A 20,306-nucleotide genomic window follows, 5' to 3' on the forward strand; every position below is an offset into this window, starting at 1 on the left:
GAATCCACCATTTCCAGAAGTAGATATCTTTATTGAATCGTGAGTTTCCTACTACATCCCTTATTCACATTAGACACTTTTTCATAATATGTAAACTGATTGTTAATACATGGTGTTTGTCAGTCTTCCTAAAGATGGTCTGACCCTTGCTATTCGTTTGAATCCCCCACGGCTCCAACTTGTGAATGCTCACAATGATGACAAGTGTCTCGAAAACCCCAGGAAAACAATCTCTGACCTTCTATCTACTTTCGAAGTATGTGTGTTTTAAAAAAAAACTTAGTTAATGGCACAAGCATCTACATTCAGGGAAGCTAATTATCTTTGATTTTCACGCATTTAGGTAGGTAAAGCTAGACTTCACTGCACAATCTACGCAATAGATACAGATTGGGCATGGTACTATATTAGTTGCGGTAACTGCAACAAGAGAGTGACTCCACTACATGTCGGAGACAATGCCATTAGCCAAAAGGAAGCTAAACCTAAATTTTGGTGTGAAACCTGCAAGTCTGTTGTAATTAGCGTTATTGCAAAGTAAGAAGCGTTATGGTTTATATTCCGTTGGATAGTAAATACCTTTGTATGTTCCCCCATGAATCTAACTATGTTAAGATAGATTAACCGTATACGTGTGCTTAACATGTGACCAGATACATGCTTTACGCTAAGGTACTGGACAACACTGGAGAAACTAAATGTCTATTGTTTGATAGTGTTTCTCAAGGTATAGTTGGTGAATCAGCCACGACTGTTCTTGGTGGCTGTCTTCGAGAGGTACTATCCTGATTCAATATAAACGTAATTGTTTCTGCATAAATCGATGTATGATTAACTATATGTATAAATTGTCGATTGAAGACCCAGAAAATCTGCCTGCACAAATTAAGAATTTGGTTGGGAAAACCTTTCTCTTCCTCATTACTGTTACTGCAGAGAACATTTTGGATGGGAAGGATTCCTATAGGGTTTCAAAAGTACTGTTGAATAATGGTCTTGATTCTGAAGATGGTCATGAGGAATCTTTGGAAATGGCTACCCAGGGTACAATTGTCTCTGGTGATCAGGTATGATTAGCATATACTTTAATCTATATGTTATTAGCATATACTTTAATTTTCATATTTACGGTATCAGTTTATTTTATTCTATATATATGTTTTCAGCAGCTTATGTTGACTTATAGTCAAGACACAACTGATTCGACAACACCTTCCTCAAAGCGGGTATATGCGGCTAATGTTGAGTCTTCTGATCAAAGTTCCACTTCGAAGAAGTTGTGTACTCTGCTGACGGACTTGGAAAAAGGGGAAGAGGGGTTTTCTTTGAAATGTGGGACTCTGGACTTTGAATTGGCGGACAATAAAGATAACGACATCATGCCTAAGCAAGAGAAGCTGACTAAGCCTATCGACATCATGCCTATGGAAGAGAAGCTCAAAAAGGCTATCGATGAGAAGAAAAAGAAACCGGTGGTTGTTAAGATCGAAAAGAATGTGTGATCAAGGTGTTAACAGTATGGATTTGCAGTTTATTCTTTCTGTTGTGAGCTTTTTTAGAGATTTAAGACTATCTACTGGGTTTTATGGTTACTATTTCATTCTCATATTTTAAAAATAATATTGGTTATGTACCAACTTTAAGTATCAATAAAATGAGCCTCTATGGTGTTCTTTTATTACGTGCCCAGTTAATCTATTTTATTTAGTTAATTCTTCAACTAACTTGAATGTGGTTATCATTACTATTTCATTCTTTTATGTTAAGAATTAGGTTATATACCAAGGTTTCAATAAAATGAGCATATGTGGTGTTTATTGGGACAATCGGTTATTTTACCAAAAAAGCATATGACAAAAACAAACTCGGGTTAATTTTTGTGTTGAATGATAGATTCAATCTTAAATGTTATATTTGAAACTTACTTGAGACGATACTCTAAGTCATGTGCACCGGATTGAGTAATTCGTTATATCCCATACATCTGTAACACAATAGAAAACATGATCATATTATAAATGTGACTTAACAAAAAAGAAATGAATCCATATAAATCAGAATTTAATTCCGGTGAAGTATAGCCATATATATATAAGTGATATATATTTTCTATTACATAATATTGCCTTATTCAAAACAAAATTACAAATCACAATTAATCTTTATAGCCATAAATAAGTGATATATATTTTTACATTCTATTAAAGGATTCTACACCACTAGCTTAACCTAGTCGTCTTCATAAATTACAAACCCATTAGTAGTTCTAACACTCTATCATGAAAAATAAAATGCACATAGCCTTCAATGAGCATCAAGTCACAATGCGTTCTAAACGAATGAGGGAAGAAGCAACATCTATCCCTAAACGATGGAAACCAAAATATGGTTCATCCAATATTGTTGCTTCTGTTCCTTTAAAGTCAGTTTTTATAAGAATCATTGAAGATCTTACCAAGAAAAATGCCAAAGATTTAACCTCTGAAAATGCACACCGTGAGGGGATTGGACTCCAAACAAGTCAACTCCTGTCTGCACAAGGTAACAACAAGTCAATCTATATTAAAAATCCGTTTGAATCTATACTCTATCTTTATAGTTTATAACTCTGTCTAACATCCTCTATTCATAACATTGTGACATCAGTCACACCTATTAATAGATCTACTAAACGCAAAGCAGACCGTCTGGTGTTTAATGACATCAGTAACATACAAGGGAAGTCATCAAGAAGGACTTCACCTAATGTTTATTGTGACAATCCATCGCAAAGTATAGGTATACAATCTTAAAGATACCTATCATCAACTAAATATATTAATATTAATATCTATTAACTTTGCTGTTCTCTGATATTAAATTATTAAACTTTGTAACAGGTCTATTAGGACAATTACTCAAATCATGTACCTATGTAAACCAGAATGTTCTTTACTCTCCCATAACGTCCACACCATGTCAGAGTGGTAGTCCTGTACAAAGATGTGGGTGTAATTAGTACTTAAAACAATATAACCAGTACTCAAATATTTTATTTGTATGTTAAAATATGTACTTACTTTTCCAAACAATAAAGGGACACCAAATCCATATCAGCTTCCATTAAATACCTCTAAACTGGTCATAAGGGACATCACGAATATTCATTAAGACCTTGAAACGCAACAACACATTCCAAGAAGAGAAACCCCTGCTAAGAAGAAACTATCCAAAGGTTAGTGATAGCATATACTATATTATATGTGCAATGAAATATATGCTACTTTAATTTTATGCATTTCAGGGAAACAAACAACAGATTATGGGTCTTGTGTAACGCAAAAAAATCCACAAAAACCAGGCAGTACTGTTGAAAAATATAGACATGCTTCAATAGATCTGTCCAGGAAAAATATAAATGATGATTTTGCTAATGCATTCCCCATTCTGTCTAGCCAAGGTGGTAATACTTCAATGTTAAGATAGATTTACCAAGATAGAATTGTATGGTTTATCGACAATATATTTTTTACGCTTGCAGATCAATCCCATGAAGAGGAAAACAATATTTGCTCTGACTACGAATATGATGAAATGGAAGGACACTGCACAGATAATTACAATGGGGACGAAAGACAAGCACAAACATATGATTATAGTAGCGAAGAAGAGGATGACCAAGAATTTGTTCATCAACATGAACTAGCTCTTATCAGTACAATTATAGACGTCGGAAGTCAGGAATCGTCTGATGAGGTGGTTGTGTGCGCAGCAAGTCCCAAAAAAAAGGAGAGAAGAAAAAAAGAACACGCCGAACCAAATATCAAAAAAACAACCATGGATGCTAAAAAAAGATCTCGCAAAAAACCTGCTCAATCAAATAAAACAGGTACCTAGTGGTGCACTAAACACCTAGTTAATGGTTATACTTAAAATGTTAGAATCTGATGGTTTTTAAAACAGATTAGCTTCTATCAGAAGATATTAAAAGCAAGAAGAAAGAAGAATTTAACAATCCAGGTTTGTATAGAGTATGTTTTTCAATTAACGAAGTGCTTCATTTATCTTATTGTTTTTCGATGATGCCATTATTAGTGTTTCTTCGAGTGTAACCTAATATTGTTTTCAATTGTTTTAAGTTGGTTGTTGTCATGTTTTTCAGATCTAATTTTAACTGAAGTAGAAATAAAGAATTATGCGTTGCAAGAAATAGAGAAGATAATGTTGTCTAATGGAGGATCTCTGAAAAATATTGGAGGCTTCAGCCAACTACAGAAGGACTTGATAATTCCAACCGTTTAATTGCTGAAGAAATGAGGTACAACCGTGATGAATTAAAAGAAAAGCATGACGAATGGATTGAAATGCTAACAGATGAGCAGAGAGGGTTTTATGATAAGATCATTGGCGATGTTCTCAACAATCTTGGTGGAGTTTTCTTTCTATATGGTTTCGGAGGAACAGGAAAAACATTTATGTGGAAGACACTTTCAGCAGCTATAAGATCTAAAGGATTGATAGTACTTAATGTGACATCGAGTGGCATTGCTTCGTTGTTGTTAGAAGGTAGTAGGACTGCACACTCTAGATTTGCCATACCTCTGATCGTGGATGACTATTCTCTTTGTAAAATAAAGCCTAATTCTGATTTGGCTAATTTGATTAAAAAGGCATCTCTTATCATCTAGGACGAAGCACCAATGATGAGCAAGTATTGTTTTGAGTCTTTAGACAGAAGTTTTTCCGATATTATAGGAGATGTTGAGAACAAGGTCTTTGCAGGAAAGGTTGTGGTTTTCGAAAGTGATTTTAGACATATACTTCCTGTGATTAATGGTGCAGGACGTGCTGAAATAGTCTTATCAGCTCTAAATGCTTCTTACCTATGGGATCCACTACAAGAAAACACGCATTTTTCGACTACGTTATTAGTCGCCACGTAGTCACAAAATCAAGAGTTACGACTAATTAGCGACTATTTTATACAGTCGTGAATCGAGAGTCGCTAATTATTGTAGTCGTAAATTTAGTCGCAATTTTGCGACTAATGTACGACTATATACATGTTGTCACACAGTAGTCATCATGTAGTCGTAAAATATAGTGACTCTTTTGCGACTACGTTACGACTATATACATAGTAGTCACATGTAGTCGTCATTTTTAGTGACTAGTTTGCGACTATTCTGTGATTAAGAAACATGAACAAATGGATTGTTAATTTGGTCGGTAGATAGTCGTATAAGTTTTGGTGACGTTTTGGCGACTAATATATGTAGTAGTCACTATATAGTCACTTTAGTTTTTAGCTATATTGTTAAAATTTGATGACTATTTGGCGACTAATGTTTTCTGAAACTGGATATAGAATATTGTAATTTTTCTTTTTTCTTTTTAACCCTGTCAACCAAACCAAAAAATGATTCTAAATTGGAAACCTAAAGCAACACATAATATTCATGCCAAAATACATTGTACTTAAAAGTTATTATAGTTTCCAAAACACAAAGTACAACACATAGAGTCGCCATTGAGTTCATCAAAAAAGAGTTACTTAGTAGGTAACACATAGAGTAAGCTATGGAGTTGAAGATGGATCTTCCTGTTGAACAGGCTCTGTCGTGGTTTTCTCTTTAGCTGAATGGGTTGTCAAGAACTGCTTGAACCGTGGATCACATTCCCGCAGAAACTTCCCCACCAAGTCGTACTCGTCAATCTTCTCCTTCTGCCCAGCAATAATTTCGGATTGTTGAGCAATTTCTGCATCACGCCTCAACATATGAGCAGCCTGCTCCTCTATCTTCCGTTGAGCTTCCTTCAACTGTTCTTGCATAGCCACAAAGGTAGAAGTGTCTCGTGCTTGCTTTTGCTTGCCATTGACAATGCAGTCATGGAGGCTTCCAACTCCAAAAGGTTTTCCTCTTGAATCCTTCTCAGTGGACTGTAAAGTAAGAGAAAATAAGATATTAAAGGATGACAAAAAACTCCAACATAACATTTGTGTATTGTTAAAATAAAACGTAACCTGAAGAAAGATTTATGTATATTCTTCAGTTGTTAGCTCTCGGGGCCGTGAATAACCATCTGAGATGGCAGAAGGATCTTCCTCGAGCTGAGACAACCTCTCTTGCACATTCTTCTCATATGTTTCTGCTATCTTCTCTGCCTTCCGATCAACATATTTCCCATCAGGCTTTGTATGTGCCTTGATGAAAACCTCACCAATACGTACTTCTCTTCCCAATTCCTCTTCATGCAATGTTAAGAAACAGACAAGTAAATTTTTAATGTAACAGCTAGGTCAAAAATAAAAGTGGCGAATGTGTAACAACAGAATTGGCTCACCATTTCGTCTTGAATCTGTCGATACGACTTTGGCCCTGAGAGGTGGACATGAGGACCGAGGCCATTACGGTCAGACATACGGGCATCAGAATATGTTTTGCTCCTTTGTTGTGCTTTTTCAGTGTCCCAGTATTCTGCCATTGTTGTCCATAGAGTAGTTCCAATCCATTTAGGTTGGCGTCTAGTAGTTCTCACGGTGCTAACCATGTCTTTGAGCCGATTTTGACAGATGGTCTCGAAGTTAGCTTGAACAGTCCCAGTTATCAAAGGATCCCAAGTGTGGGTTTTCTACAAAAAAAACAAAAAGAAAATAGCTAATGTGAGTGATAAGAAGCACAAGTAAATAAAACAATATATGAAGAATAAAGCAGTAAAGGAAGATTAAAGCTATATATGAAGGCTAGAGGACAGAACACTTAACCGCAAACTCAATAAAGTATATTTCCTGTTTATCCCGAGGAACACATGTCCAGCTGTAGAAAAGACCTTCGAATTTGTTTAAAAGAATTTTAGTAATCTTCCGAACAAGCTTAGATCCAGTGTCACGATCAAACCTCCATACACATGAAACAATAAAACCAAATTCAACCATCAGAGACACTCAAAGTAACAAAACAAAAGGCTAAATCAAATCAATAATCAAACTTAATGCTAATTCTATGATATCAACTAAACTAAGAAGAAGAAGGATGATCTCAACTAAACAAAGAAGAAGAAGGATGATATCAACTAAACTAAGAAGTAGAAGGATGATCTCTACTAAACTAAGAAGACATATTGATAAGTCTAAGAAACGATACACCATAGCTTCAAAATTGACCATCAAGAGTTGTGTGCACCATTATTCAAAGAGTTTGTAATCGCATCAGAGACCAAACACTTCAAAACCAAGACCAATGAGATCTAAACAATGAGAGCTAAACAAGACCTAAACAAAACCAAAACCCATGAGACCTAAACAAGACCTAAACACTAATATGAAATGAGACGAGACCTAACCATACCATTCGGTCTTTGGTAGGGGAATGGGAGAGAGGACGGTGGTGAACTCATGTCTGTTTGGCACTACAGGCAGCGCATTTAGAGCCCACAATGTGTCCTCCTGGAGTTCCGGCAACACCGGAGGATAATCAGCTTGGAAATTGTTGCCTTGAGACGATGGATGTGAACGATGACTGCGAGTCTGAGAGACTTCAACTGGAGAAGGCAAAGGGTCAACCTGAAGAGTTTGAGGATGCGACGGAGTGTAGTGGACTTCTTCAGAAGGAGTTGGGTGTACTTGAGGCTGCGGTGGGTGAGTGTAGGAGTTCTGACAAAGCTGTTGAGGCAGAGGATAGTTCCAGATCTGGGCCGCCGATGACTGTCGTTGTACTTCAGGCATCTGCAGCGGAGGAGGAGATTGGACCGTCGGAGTCTGCAGCGGAGGAGGAGATTGGACCGCCGGCGTGAAGTTGTACTGACTGGGTAGAGTGTGCGGCCGTTGATTTGGTGTTGACACTTCGACTCTCTGAGAAAGGTTAGGAGATTGTTTCCTCTTTCTTTCTCGATTAGGCATCATGTGAGAGTCTGAGAGATGAGAGCTTGATCTGAGTATGTCGAAGGATGCAAAGGATGCGAAGGATTAGGGTTAGGGTTTACAAAGTCGGGAATCGAGAGGATGTGAAGGATGTGAAGGATGCGAATGCTGCGATGTTGTGTGGGAGATGAGAGATTATTTGCTTTGATGGATTAGGGTTATCGAGAGGAAGAAGAGAGTGATAAATTGATTTGGGTTTGGGTTTAATTAGGATTAGTTGGGTTTATGTAATTTTAATTTGGGCCTATAATCTAAGCCCAAATTTTAAAATTTAAATTACATAGATTAATTATAAAATACTGAATTATTTTTATAATATTACACAATAATATTATAAGTTACACAATAATATTACACAGTAAAAAGAAAAAAAATTATAATACAAATACATAGTAATGTTGCCAAATAATAATACATAATATATTAAATATATTACGCATATTGTTCTTCGTCTTCTTGTTCTTCATCATCAGAAGACGATAAATTACACTGGACTCCAACATCGTAATCAAGGTTTATTGGATTAGCGTCTTTTACCAAATTGTCGGCTATGAGATCTTCAACTGTAGTCATCAATACAGCATCATCATTTTCTGTTTGCACTAGAGTCAGTTCATTGTTTTCATATTCTCCTGAAATGTTTCCCCTCAGATTTACTTTCAGAACACTTAGCCACTCCCGCTTTGGTTTCTTTGTGTATTGATACGGAATATAGCAAACTTGATCCGCTTGAGATGATGTGTGCAAAATCGCAATTTAGTATGGATAGTTACATTAAATAAACTTATATCTAAATTATATTGAGTCTTACGTACCTAAAATGAATGGCTCATATTTGTTGTATTTTCTTGAAGAGTTCACGTCAACAACGCCACTATTGCTCTTCCGAGTCCCTCTACCAATGACAGGATCATACCACTTACACTTAAAAAGTGTGATTTTCAAATTGGTCATCCCTTCGTACTCAAGTTCTATGATATCAGTTAAGTTTCCATAGAAATCTGCACCATCAGATGCATCTGTGTAATTTTCACATTTAACACATACACCATAGTTACATGTCTTCCGTCCAGCGCCGTGATTCTGTGTATGAAACACATAGCCTCTTGTAATGTATATTGGCCAAGTTTTGACTTTGTGTAAAGGTCCATGCACTATCTCTTGAACCCAAGTAGGAAATAGATTTGTGGCGTTCTAATATATAACCTGGATATATAAATATATATATATATATATATATATATATATATAATAAAATCAAACATTATTATATACATATAAATATTATCAATGATATAAATAAATGCAGAAACAGAGTCGGTTAGAGGCGTTCGAGTATACTTACATAATCTTTCACCCACACATGATATTCTTCAGCTCTTTTCATGGATAGTTCTTTTTCGGTTACTTCAGGATATTTGGTAGAAAGAAAATCCTCGAACATACTTAGAAAATAAAATATATTTAATATATATGAGAAAAAATGTGGAGTCTATATATTTGCGAGTCTATATTATATACCTCTCAATTGGTTGAAAATAGTCACAATTCCGTAAAACATATGAATGTGCGCATTAATAGTCTCTCTCTGAAAGCCATACTTTATGCATTTCTCCACTTGGACGACCGACATGAGTAAATATATTAGGGACTCCAGGGACATGATGTACTAGCACTTCACCTTCATAGAATATTGTTAACCTGATCAAATAATATAATTAAAAGTAATTCAAATTAAGTCTAAATTATAATTTCATTTAATTATACCTTGATTTTGTTTGTATATGATCGACAAAGTAGTGCTCAGAGAAGTAAGCAATCTCGTCATTGATATATGACTCAACGATTGATCCAGCTGCATATCTTTTGTTTTTCGCTTTTCCTTTCAACTTTTTGAAAAATCTTTCAAAAGGATACATCCACCAATATTGGACAGGGCCTCCCAATTATGCTTCATATGGGAGATGTATAGGCAGGTGCTCCATCACATCAAAAAATGATGGTGAAAATATCTTTTCTAAGTTGCATAAGATCAAAACAATGTTATGTTTAAGAATTTGAACACGACTTTTTTGCAAAGTTCTTGAGCATAAGTCCTTGAAAAATACTCCAATCCCTGAAAATGTATTCAAATTTCATGTCTTAGGAAATTATATTTAAAAATATATATTACTTATTTAATTAAATAAGTAATGCAAGGTGAACGTTCCGGTCTAGGAATTCTGTGAAGATAAATGGAAGAAATCGCTCCATAAAAACATGGCAATCATGACTCTTCGATCCTGAAAACTTGCCATTGATTAGATCAATACAACAAGCAAAGTCTAATGAATAACCATCTGGAAATTTCACCGATGCTTGACACATTCCAATAAACTTGTTTTGGCTTCCTTTGTCAATGTATATGCTGAGAAAGGAGCTTTACCCTTCCTATCAATATGTAAGTGTGGTCGAGAACAAAATTGTTCTATGTCCAATCTTGACATGACATTATCTTTAGATTTACCTTGTACACTTATAAAAGTATACAAGATGTTGTCCACAAAATTCTTCTCGGTATGCATCACATCGATATTATGTCGGAGATTGAGGTCCTTCCAATAAGGTAGCGACCATAATATGGTTTCTTTGTGCCAATTATGTTCCTTTCCATAGCCTGGCATCTTCTTTTCATGACCGTTACCACCGACTTCCCTAGTTTTTGGTGGATTTACACATTTCAAACGCTCGTAATAAACTTGCTCACCAGTTAAAGACTGCGGTGGATAGTCGTTAGAAGCGTCTTTTCCCTTCAGGAAATCTTTTTTGTTCTTCTTTAATTGATGACCATGAGGCAGGAATCTTCGGTGACAATCAAACCAACATGTCTTCCTTCCTTTGGGTAGATAAAACGACTTTGTACTTTCCATGCAAATTGGACAAGAAAATTTACCGTGGGTGGTCCATCCCGATAACATGCTATACGCCGGAAAGTCGCTTATCGTCCACATCAGCACTGCTTTTAGATTAAATTTTTGATTCAAAGACACATCGTATGCATCGAATCCAGTAGACCACAACTCTTTTAACTCCTCAATAAGAGGTTGTAGGAAGATACCGAGGCTAGCTCGCGGATGAGTTGGCCCAGAATTCAGAACTATAAAAAACAAGTACTCCGTATTCATGTACATACCTGGGGTAAATTATATGGAGTCAAGATCACAGGCCACAGCGAATGATTACGAGACATGCCAAATGGATTGAACCCATCGGTACATAATCCAAGGTAGACGTTACGAGGTTCTTCCGCAAACCGAGGGTTAAGCTCTTGGAAATATCTCCACTCTGTCGCATCAGAAGGATGATTCATTTCTCCCTCTTTTGATTGGTGTTATGCATGCCATCTCATTGTCGCTGCAGTCTTTTGGCTCTGATACATTCTCTTCAACCTATCAGCAATAGGTAGATACCACATACGACTAATGGTACTCTTGTTCTCCGTCGGTCCTCCTTAGGCTTCCATCTTGGTGAACCACAAAATAGACATGTCTCTTCCTTTTCATCTTCTTTCCAGAAAATCATACAATTGTTAATACAAACATCAATTGTATAATATGGAAGGCCCAAATTACGCATCAATTTCTCTGTCTCGTAATAAACTGGTAGAATGGTTGCCTTCTGGTAAATAATCCGTCAAAATGTCGCAAACCGAATCTACTAACTTTTCACTCATATTATACTCCGCCTTATTTTGCATGACTCGAGCAGCTAATGACAATTTCGAGTGACCTTCACGACAACCATCATATGAAGGAGTTTTTGCACTATCTAACAAGTCGAAAAATTTCTGTGAATGGTTTTGTACCGGTTCTTCCACATTCTCATAACTATCATTTTGATGATAATTATCATCTAAACCCACATTATAACGAAATGCATCATTCACCATATCCACATATGGATCTTCTACTACATTACCCATTTCTTCATGACTCCCATCATACGTCCTATCAGTGTAACTACTTCCTATATCCAAATAAATTTCTTCTCCGTGGTTATACCAAACATAATAAACTGGCATAAATCCATTACTAAACAGATGACTCATAACTCTTCTACCCGAGAGACATCAATTGTTTTTGCAAACACTACATGGACAGAGAAACTTACCCCCATTATTCTAAACTGTATCTTGGCTACTTGCAAACGATAAGAATTGGTCCACCCCCACTTTGAATTCAGATGAAAGATTTTCCGTCACTTCATCGAACCTCTTGTACATCCACTCCCAATAATTACCGCCATTACCACCATAATTGTAATATCCTGCCATTATAATTATATATATATATATATATATATTGGGAGAAAATATAAGATTATATAAAGCCAAACTTTTTTTTTTGATTTAGAATTTTTTTTTTAGGAAAAGAAAGTGTCTTTTTCGGAATGAAGAGAACAAATGAGTGCAACTCGTTTTTATAGATTTTCCTAGGTGACTAATAGGTGACTAATAGGCGACTACATAATAAAAGTTGGTACACCAACCCCCACATGGAAAACACGTTTTTTTTAACTGTATTTTGCGACTATTTGGCGACTACACGATGACTATGTAATGGCTCGCCGTATGAGTCGCCGTGCAGTCGCCAAATTTTACAACCACTTTAAGACTACCTTATGACTCGCTGAATGAGTTGCAGCTTAGTCGCCAAAGTGTACGACTATTTGATGTGGTCATACTCTAGTCGTTAATTTAGCGACTAAGTTGCGACTACATAGTTCCATCAACAAAATAGTCGCCTCGTAGTCGTTAAAATACGACTACCATACCGACTGCATGAATTAGTCGCTATAGAGTGACTCAGTAGCGACTAATTACCTGTAGTCACAGCATAGTCGCTAAATAGTCACTATGTAGTCGTTAGTTGTGGTGACTACATATGTAGTCGCTATTTGTAGTCGCTAATCACCTGTTTTCTTGTAGTGATCACTGTGAAGTTCTAAAGCTGACCAAGAATATGCATCTACTAAAGAAAAACGTAAGTGTGGAAAAAGCTAAAGAGATCCAAGAATTTTCAGATTGGCTTTTAGATGTTGGTGATGGTAGAATTTCAGAACCTAATGATGGTGAAGCTCTAATCGATATCCCCGAAGATTTCTTGATCACAGAAGCAGATGATCCTTTTGCAGCTATTACTAGCAGAATATATGGCAATCCGGCATTGTTAGGAGATAAACGTGAAGCAAAATTCTTCCAAAAAAGAGCTATTTTAGCACCAACCAATGATGACGTGAATCCAATAAACCAGTATATGCTAGAGAAACTGGATAGTAAGTCCTCTGATTTATACACACAATTTGGTCTACTAAATATTGAAAATAATTAATATGTTTTTACTGCGATTAATATGTTACTAACAAACTATTTGCTTATTAATATACAGGTGAAGAAAGGATCTATCTAAGTGCTGATAGCATTGACCCAACAGATTTGGATTCTCTAAAAAATCCAGTGATTACACCAGATTTGTTAAACACCATAAAGCTGTCAGGTTTGCCACATCACAACTTGTGTTTGAAAATTGGAGTTCCTGTGATGTTACTTAGGATCATTGATCCAAAGAGTGGATTATGCAATGGTACTAGACTTCAGATAACACAAATGGCAGCCCATGTTGTAGAAGCAAGAGTCATAACAGGCGACGGAATTGGTGATATAGTCTTGATTCCACAGATTGTTCTCACACCATCAGACACCAAACTCCCTTTCAAAATGAGGCGCCGACAGTTTTCATTATCAGTGGCTTTTGCTATGACTATTAACAAAAGTCAGAGACAATCTCTAGAGCATGTTGGAACGTATTTATCAAAACCAGTGTTTTCTCATAGACAGCTATATGTTGCGTTATCTAGGGTAACTTCAAAAAAAGGGTTGAAAATCTTAATTGTCAACAAAGAAGGGGAGATTGAGAGGAAAACAACTAATGTTGTTTTCAAAGAAGTGTTTCAGAATTTATAGATTAATGTTTTGAAAAGATATGTCTCTGAACAAATTTAATCATGACTATACAATGTTATATTAATCAGGAACTAAATTTATGTTTTCATATTGTAGGTGTTATCATTCATTTGAAGACATACGGAGAGATTTCTGTTGAGTAGACTCGTGGTAAGTAAGCGTGATTTAGTCAGATATTCGATTGTTAAATGTTAATGTTTTCTTACTTTACTTAATAAGATCTACTTATATTAGCATTTAGCAACAACTTTTATTTGTTATCGAATAACATTTATAATATATGATCATATATATATATATAAATCACAGATGGTAGCTTCATGAAAAAAAAAAAAGGCCAATCAAAAAACTGTTGTCTAACTAGAGAATAGAATTATTGAGAGTGTCAAAAGTTACTGACCACCATTGAACCGAGGGAATGACATTATCTTCTGCTTGCTGGCCCCGAGTTGCTTTCCTTTAAATTTTGCACCTATAGATAACAACAAAAATATAGTTGTGATTCAAATTACTTATCATGTGTTATCTATACCACATGATCCATTTTATACAGTAAAGATCAAAAGAGGATAAAAGTCCACTAAAGTACTTCAACTATTTTGAGTTTTGATATATCCAGTTTCTTTTACACCAACAAAATTGACATGGCAAACCTAATATTCTGATAGCTTGCAAAAATAAGAAATAGTGCTAAACCCAGAATTTCATCAGAACTAAAGAAGATCCTGATTCACAGTTGTTTTCCTCTTTTCCTTTAGCAGCTATTCACAAAATTTCTTTAAGAGAGCTAATTATTTTCCATTACCCAACAGATAATTTCTGAGATTCGAAATAAACACTATCTCATATGGAGATGAAATCAAAATTACCTCTTTAATAAGCCAATGTTAAATCTTCTCACCGAATTAGAGTGCGTGATGATGACAAGTATATAACCTCGATTCCTTCTGCACGTGATGAAATCCTAAGATGTAGGGTTAATTGATTGCTATCTATACGGATCTGAGAAGTTATGTACTCCAATACTAATAATCTATCGATTCCAAAAAAAGATTAAGAACGAACATACCTGGGCAAAGAGAACAGCATCACCCACCTTCAATATATCTCCCAGATTTGCAAACAACGAAGGTCAACAAGTAGCCAAATCAAAGGTCGATCATTATATTGACAACGATTACAAGAAGAAACACGAGATTAACCTTTGCGATTCAGTTGGAAATGAATCGTTATTGAAAGAGAAGAAAACGAATAGTTTTTTCGATTGTACGGTGAGTTTACTTGGCTTATCTAATCTGTATTTTTTTAATTAATAACGTAAAGATTATAGTTTTCTATATCTCACCAATACTATATAATAAATCTTAACATATTTAATTTATTAGATGTAAGCTATGTACTTGGATTCTTAAATTTAATTTGTGCAATTTTTTTTTTCTTTTTGCACTCCAAAAAATATATTTAGATCATTTACATAAAGAAATGTAATAACATTGGGTATCTCTAAATGTATTGTACTTCAGCATATATTAAATACACATAATTTTACTTACAATCAAAAAAAAAAATAGTTTTTTAAAAAAGAATGACTATGAACTATTTATATAGTAAGTAAATCACATTTAAATAAATATAGATAACAAATTAAGCACTATAACAATTATATATAGAGCTCTGCTCAATTGTAAATTTATCCACAATTTCATCGTATCTATACAATCCCCTATATATATTTTTGAATACATATAGTTAGTTTGATTAAAAATACAAAAAATATGAAACGTATATATAGCAAACGAGAAAATGTAATTATTACAAAACTACAACATAACTATGCCAATTTAATTAAACTAAAGGTGCAAGAATAATTTAGAAAAAATATATATATATATTTGCCTCGTGGTGTACCACGGGGTAGATCCTAGTATTGATTAAAACCCGATCAGTACAAGCCAATCTGGCAAAGTTACAGAATCAGCATAGAAATAGCAATAATTACATCCCAACTGGGCTAGCAAATGTGTAGCATGATTAGAGACCCCTTTTGCAAAAACAAACTTGATAGAAATAATTTTTTTATACCAGTACTTTAAATTTGACGAATGTTTAGTTCTGAATCTTCTCTGAAGGAGTCTTGATTCTTCTATCCAAAAGCTCTCTAAAATATCTCAGGGTTTTGCAAAAATAATGCTTTGGTCTAAAAAATGACCTAGAAAACCTATTTATATTTCTAAAACACGTTCATAGACTAATGATGCAAATATGGAAAACTTTAACGCAGCTTTATAAATCTTCAAAACTTGGGCCTTGTGTCGATCGACACCATCACTCTTGATCGTCTCCAAGTTGATTTCCTCGCTCCAAAACGTCCCAAATTGCTCCACTTTGCTCCATTAATGCCAAAATCCTATAAAATTGTAAAGACTCAAAAAGAAACTAAAAACACATCAAAAGACTTTAAAATACTCTTTATATCATGGTTAAAAACCACAAAAACCATGATATATTAAGAAGGCATGTCACCTTTATGCATAAGATCAAAGCATTCTTTTGTATCTAATTTCGATCACAGAACAGTTTTTGAAGGACTTTCTCCGTAGTTATTAAAAACACAGTTGTTTCGTGCCTTCCAAATTCGCCAAAGCAACCATAGAGGTAATATTGCTTCATTGTCTGAATGTGCAGAGTTGAAGATGGATGTGATGATGTTAGAGATGTTTTCTTCATCATCATTTGATATGCAAGTTAAGTCTAAATAGGGGGTGCTTGAAAAACGCTAAACCATTAGTGCAAAAGGACATGTAAATAAGGCATGGTTGATCGTTTCCTTTGATTGACGACATTGTGGACATAGGGGGTCTAATGACATACCTCGTGATCTTAATCTTGTTACTGTTGGGGGAGCTCTAGATATTGTACGCCAGAGAAAGTGTTTTATTTTTGGAATCACTGGTAATCTCCATATTTTATTCTTGAGCTCTATCAATCCATATGGTTTGTCTGGAGGCATATGACTAGAAAGAGGATCATGTGTTAACAACCAGTAACCTAACTTAACCATATAGTGTCTTGAGATACTATAGTTCCATGTAAGATTATCTGGTTGGGTTTCTTTTGCAAAGTAAATATGTTGAATCTGGTCGATATCCTCTCTTTTGATGTTCATGAAAATCTTCGTAGAGTTCCATGATCTGCTCTCGCCTATCACTGCCATAAGTGTGTCCAGTGTGCCATTAAATTGTAAGGAAAAATTGGTTGTGGAGGATGTGAGTTAATGACATTATCTATCCCTATTCTAATTGATTTGCCATCTCTAACATTGTATCTTCAACCCTTCTTTATTAACGAAATGCCTACTAATAAAGACGACCAACCATATGATTGATTATTTCTGGGTTTTGCATCGAGGATAGATTCATCCAGATAATGGCAAACAAGGAATTTGGGATTGGACTAAACGTGTGATACCCTGGTTTGCAGAGAGGTTTAAAAGAATTGATTTGGCCACCTATGTCACCAAAGTGCACTTATCTTTTCGGTCAAGGGTCCTTAGAGAACTCCAGAGTTAAGCGTTCTTAAGCTGGAGTAGTCTCAAGATGGGTGATCTTTCGGGAAGTGACTATCGGAACTGTGCAAGTGAGGACAAAACACAAGGAAAGATCATGTGGTGATTTGTAGGGACGGTAACAAGGCTTGAAAACCTCCCGGACGTAGCAAACCTGCCGTCGGATATAGATGGGCTCACGGGCCTAGTAAGAAGATGTGAGGCCCATTAAGGAAGGTGGGCCCATGTACTGGGATTGGACATGGAGTCCACGAACAGGTGGCGGTCGGGGCGTTATAAGTGATATAAGAGCCGAACCCAGATGAGTGTGGAGCCGGCTGGGCTCACATCGTCGGGGGTGATGGTCTTGGTGCGCAACAAGGACGTTGCATTCTGTTTATGGGGGTGAATTGCGACACCCTGGTTTTGCAGAGAGGTTTAAAAGAATTGATTTGGCCACCTATGTCAAAAAAGTGCAGTTATCTTTTCGGTCAAGGGTCCTCAGAGAATTCCAGAGTTAAGCGTGCTTGAGCTGGAGTAGTCTCAGGATGGGTGACCTTCCAGGAAGTGATTTTCAGAACTGTGCGAGTGAGAACAAATCACAGGGAAAGATCATGTGGTGATTTGTAGGGATGGTAACAAGGCTTTGAAACCTGCTGGATGTAGCAAATCGGCCGTCGGATATAGATGAGCTCACCGGCCTAGGGAGAGGACATGAGGCCCATTAAAGAAGGTGGACCTATGGACTGAGATTGGACATGGGGTCTCCAAAGAGGTGGCGGTCGGGGCATTACAAAATGCCATGCTTGTTTTGCTAAGTGTGCATCATTGAAATTTTCCAAGTCTCGACCTATCCAAGAAATTTCTCTTTGTTGAGCACCCTTCTCCCACCAATAATTCATGAGTATTGATTCAATATCTGAGATAACTCCTTTTGGCAACTTTAAACACGACATTTCATAGACTGGCATTGCCAAAGCCACTAATTTAGGTCCCGATTGGTAACGACTGTAACTTGTGGCGATAGATGTTTTAACTGTAAAAGTTTGACTATAGATACTTCTGCCGTAAAAATTTTAACTGTTACGACTTTTTCTGTAAAAATTTGAACTATTAAAACTTTTGATGTAAAAACTTTAACTGTTAAATCTTTAACACTGACTGTTATTTTTATTGTATGTTTTCTATAAATATAAAAAAATATTAAAATATGACATAATTGATTAAAATATTATATCGATATAATGGTTGTTGATGAAAAAATAATTATGAAAAATGTATCTCAAAATAACGGAAATAATTTTTTAATGAATCAAAATGTAGTTGTGATAAATTATACATTGAAAATAAGAAAGAGAAAAAATAACTACATTTTTATTATTATCTATTTTTTACAGCCAAAAGAGTCTCAAATTTGTGATTTTTAAAATTTGTACGTACAAACTATAAAAATTTGGGATTTTAGACATTAAAGGCTGCCAAAAATAATAAAGCAATAAAAGTTTGATTGTTAAAATTTAGGCTTTTAAGAATTAAAATTAATTTTAAAGTGTTTAAAGTGTCTCCCAATCATAGCCTTAAGCATTATTTCCTTTCCTGGTGAGGGTTGTTTTGCACTCCAACTTGATGTTCTTTGTTTCACTCTAGTGATGATGTATTCAAATATTTCATGTTTTTTTCTGTTCTGGTAATCCCAGATATTTTCCGCCTCTTCCTTGATTTGGTATTTCAAGAATCGTCTTTAACCTAGTTTTTGTTGCTCAATATACAAGGAAACCAAACGTTATCATAGAATTTGATGTATTGATCTTCTGTCCCGATTAATATTCATACACATCAAAAACATCCTTTAGTGCTTGACAATTATTCCTATTAGGTTGACAGAAGAACAAATAATCCTCTGCAAACTGTAGGTGCGTGATACGCGGTGCATTATCTCCAACTTTAATTCTTTTTATGTCACCCTCTGCAGACCTCGTCGTGATAAGGTGGCTCAATATATCCGAACAAAGGATGAAGAGATAAGGGGATAAGGGATCACCTTGGCGTATTCCTCTTTCCTGTTTGACATGTCCAAAGGGTGAGCCATTTATCAGAATGGAGTAACTTACAGATTCAACGGTCGCCATAATCCAGCCATCCATCTGTCACATAAACCAAATAGTTCTAGAGTATATTTCAAAAAGTTCCACTCAACCCTATCATAGGCTTTGCTTACATCAGTTTTAACCGCCATATAAGACTTTGAAACTCTCTTGCGTACATTTAGTGAATGCATGACTTCATGAGCTATCATGACATTGTCTTGGATTTATCGGCCTGAAATGAAAGCTGCTTGCGCATCAAATACTATGTCATCTAAGTGTTTCTTCAGACGTCGAACTAAACACTTTAAGATAATCTTGTAAAGAACATTGCAAAGTGCAATTGGCCTATAATCTGCAAGAGTTGTGGGGTTTTCTATTTTTGGGATAATGCAAATATTGGTATGGTTCATATTTTATGTCATAATGGATGTTTCAAAGAAATTTTGAACTTCCATGATGACCTCTTTGCCAACAATGTCCCAACAGTTTTTATAAAAACGAGCAGTTAATCCATCTGATCCTGGGGCTCCGTCATCACCTATTAGACACACAGCTTCATATATTTCCAAGTCAGTGAAAGCCCGTGTTAGATCATCATTCATTTATGATGTTACTCGTGGTTCAAAATCTGCAAAAACTGCAAATGTAAGTTGATGGCAATTCGTTGAGCATGATCTCCTATCTCTTTGTAATTTGGTTTTTTTTGGTTTACTATTATTTTAGCTGGTTAAGGTTTATTTGGTACATAATGATCAAAACAAGACATAGGTGTCG

The 20,306-nt window shown here is 35.5% G+C and overlaps 1 protein-coding gene and 1 long non-coding RNA gene across 2 annotated transcripts; one reads left to right on the forward strand and one right to left on the reverse strand.

Moving 5' to 3' along the window:
* The first annotated feature begins 109 nt into the window (after positions 1-109).
* LOC147920609 (uncharacterized) lies at positions 110-1,502 on the forward strand. The gene is made up of 5 exons (XM_087501161.1): positions 110-256; positions 344-537; positions 654-727; positions 862-1,067; positions 1,167-1,502. The coding sequence occupies exons 1-5, from the start codon at positions 110-112 to the stop codon at positions 1,500-1,502; spliced, it is 957 nt and encodes a 318-aa protein (XP_087357287.1).
* A 311-nt stretch (positions 1,503-1,813) lies between these two features.
* On the reverse strand, positions 1,814-3,190 carry LOC147920610 (uncharacterized). The gene is made up of 4 exons (XR_015591625.1): positions 3,060-3,190; positions 2,911-2,972; positions 2,456-2,532; positions 1,814-1,984 (listed from the first exon to the last, which is right to left on the reverse strand). It is a non-coding gene; the product is annotated as an uncharacterized LOC147920610 (long non-coding RNA).
* Positions 3,191-20,306: the final 17,116 nt, after the last annotated feature.

The sequence above is a fragment of the Camelina sativa genome, chromosome 19 (genome assembly GCF_030686135.1).
Source record: "Camelina sativa cultivar CO46 ecotype springtype chromosome 19, ASM3068613v1".
NCBI lineage: Eukaryota > Viridiplantae > Streptophyta > Magnoliopsida > Brassicales > Brassicaceae > Camelina > Camelina sativa.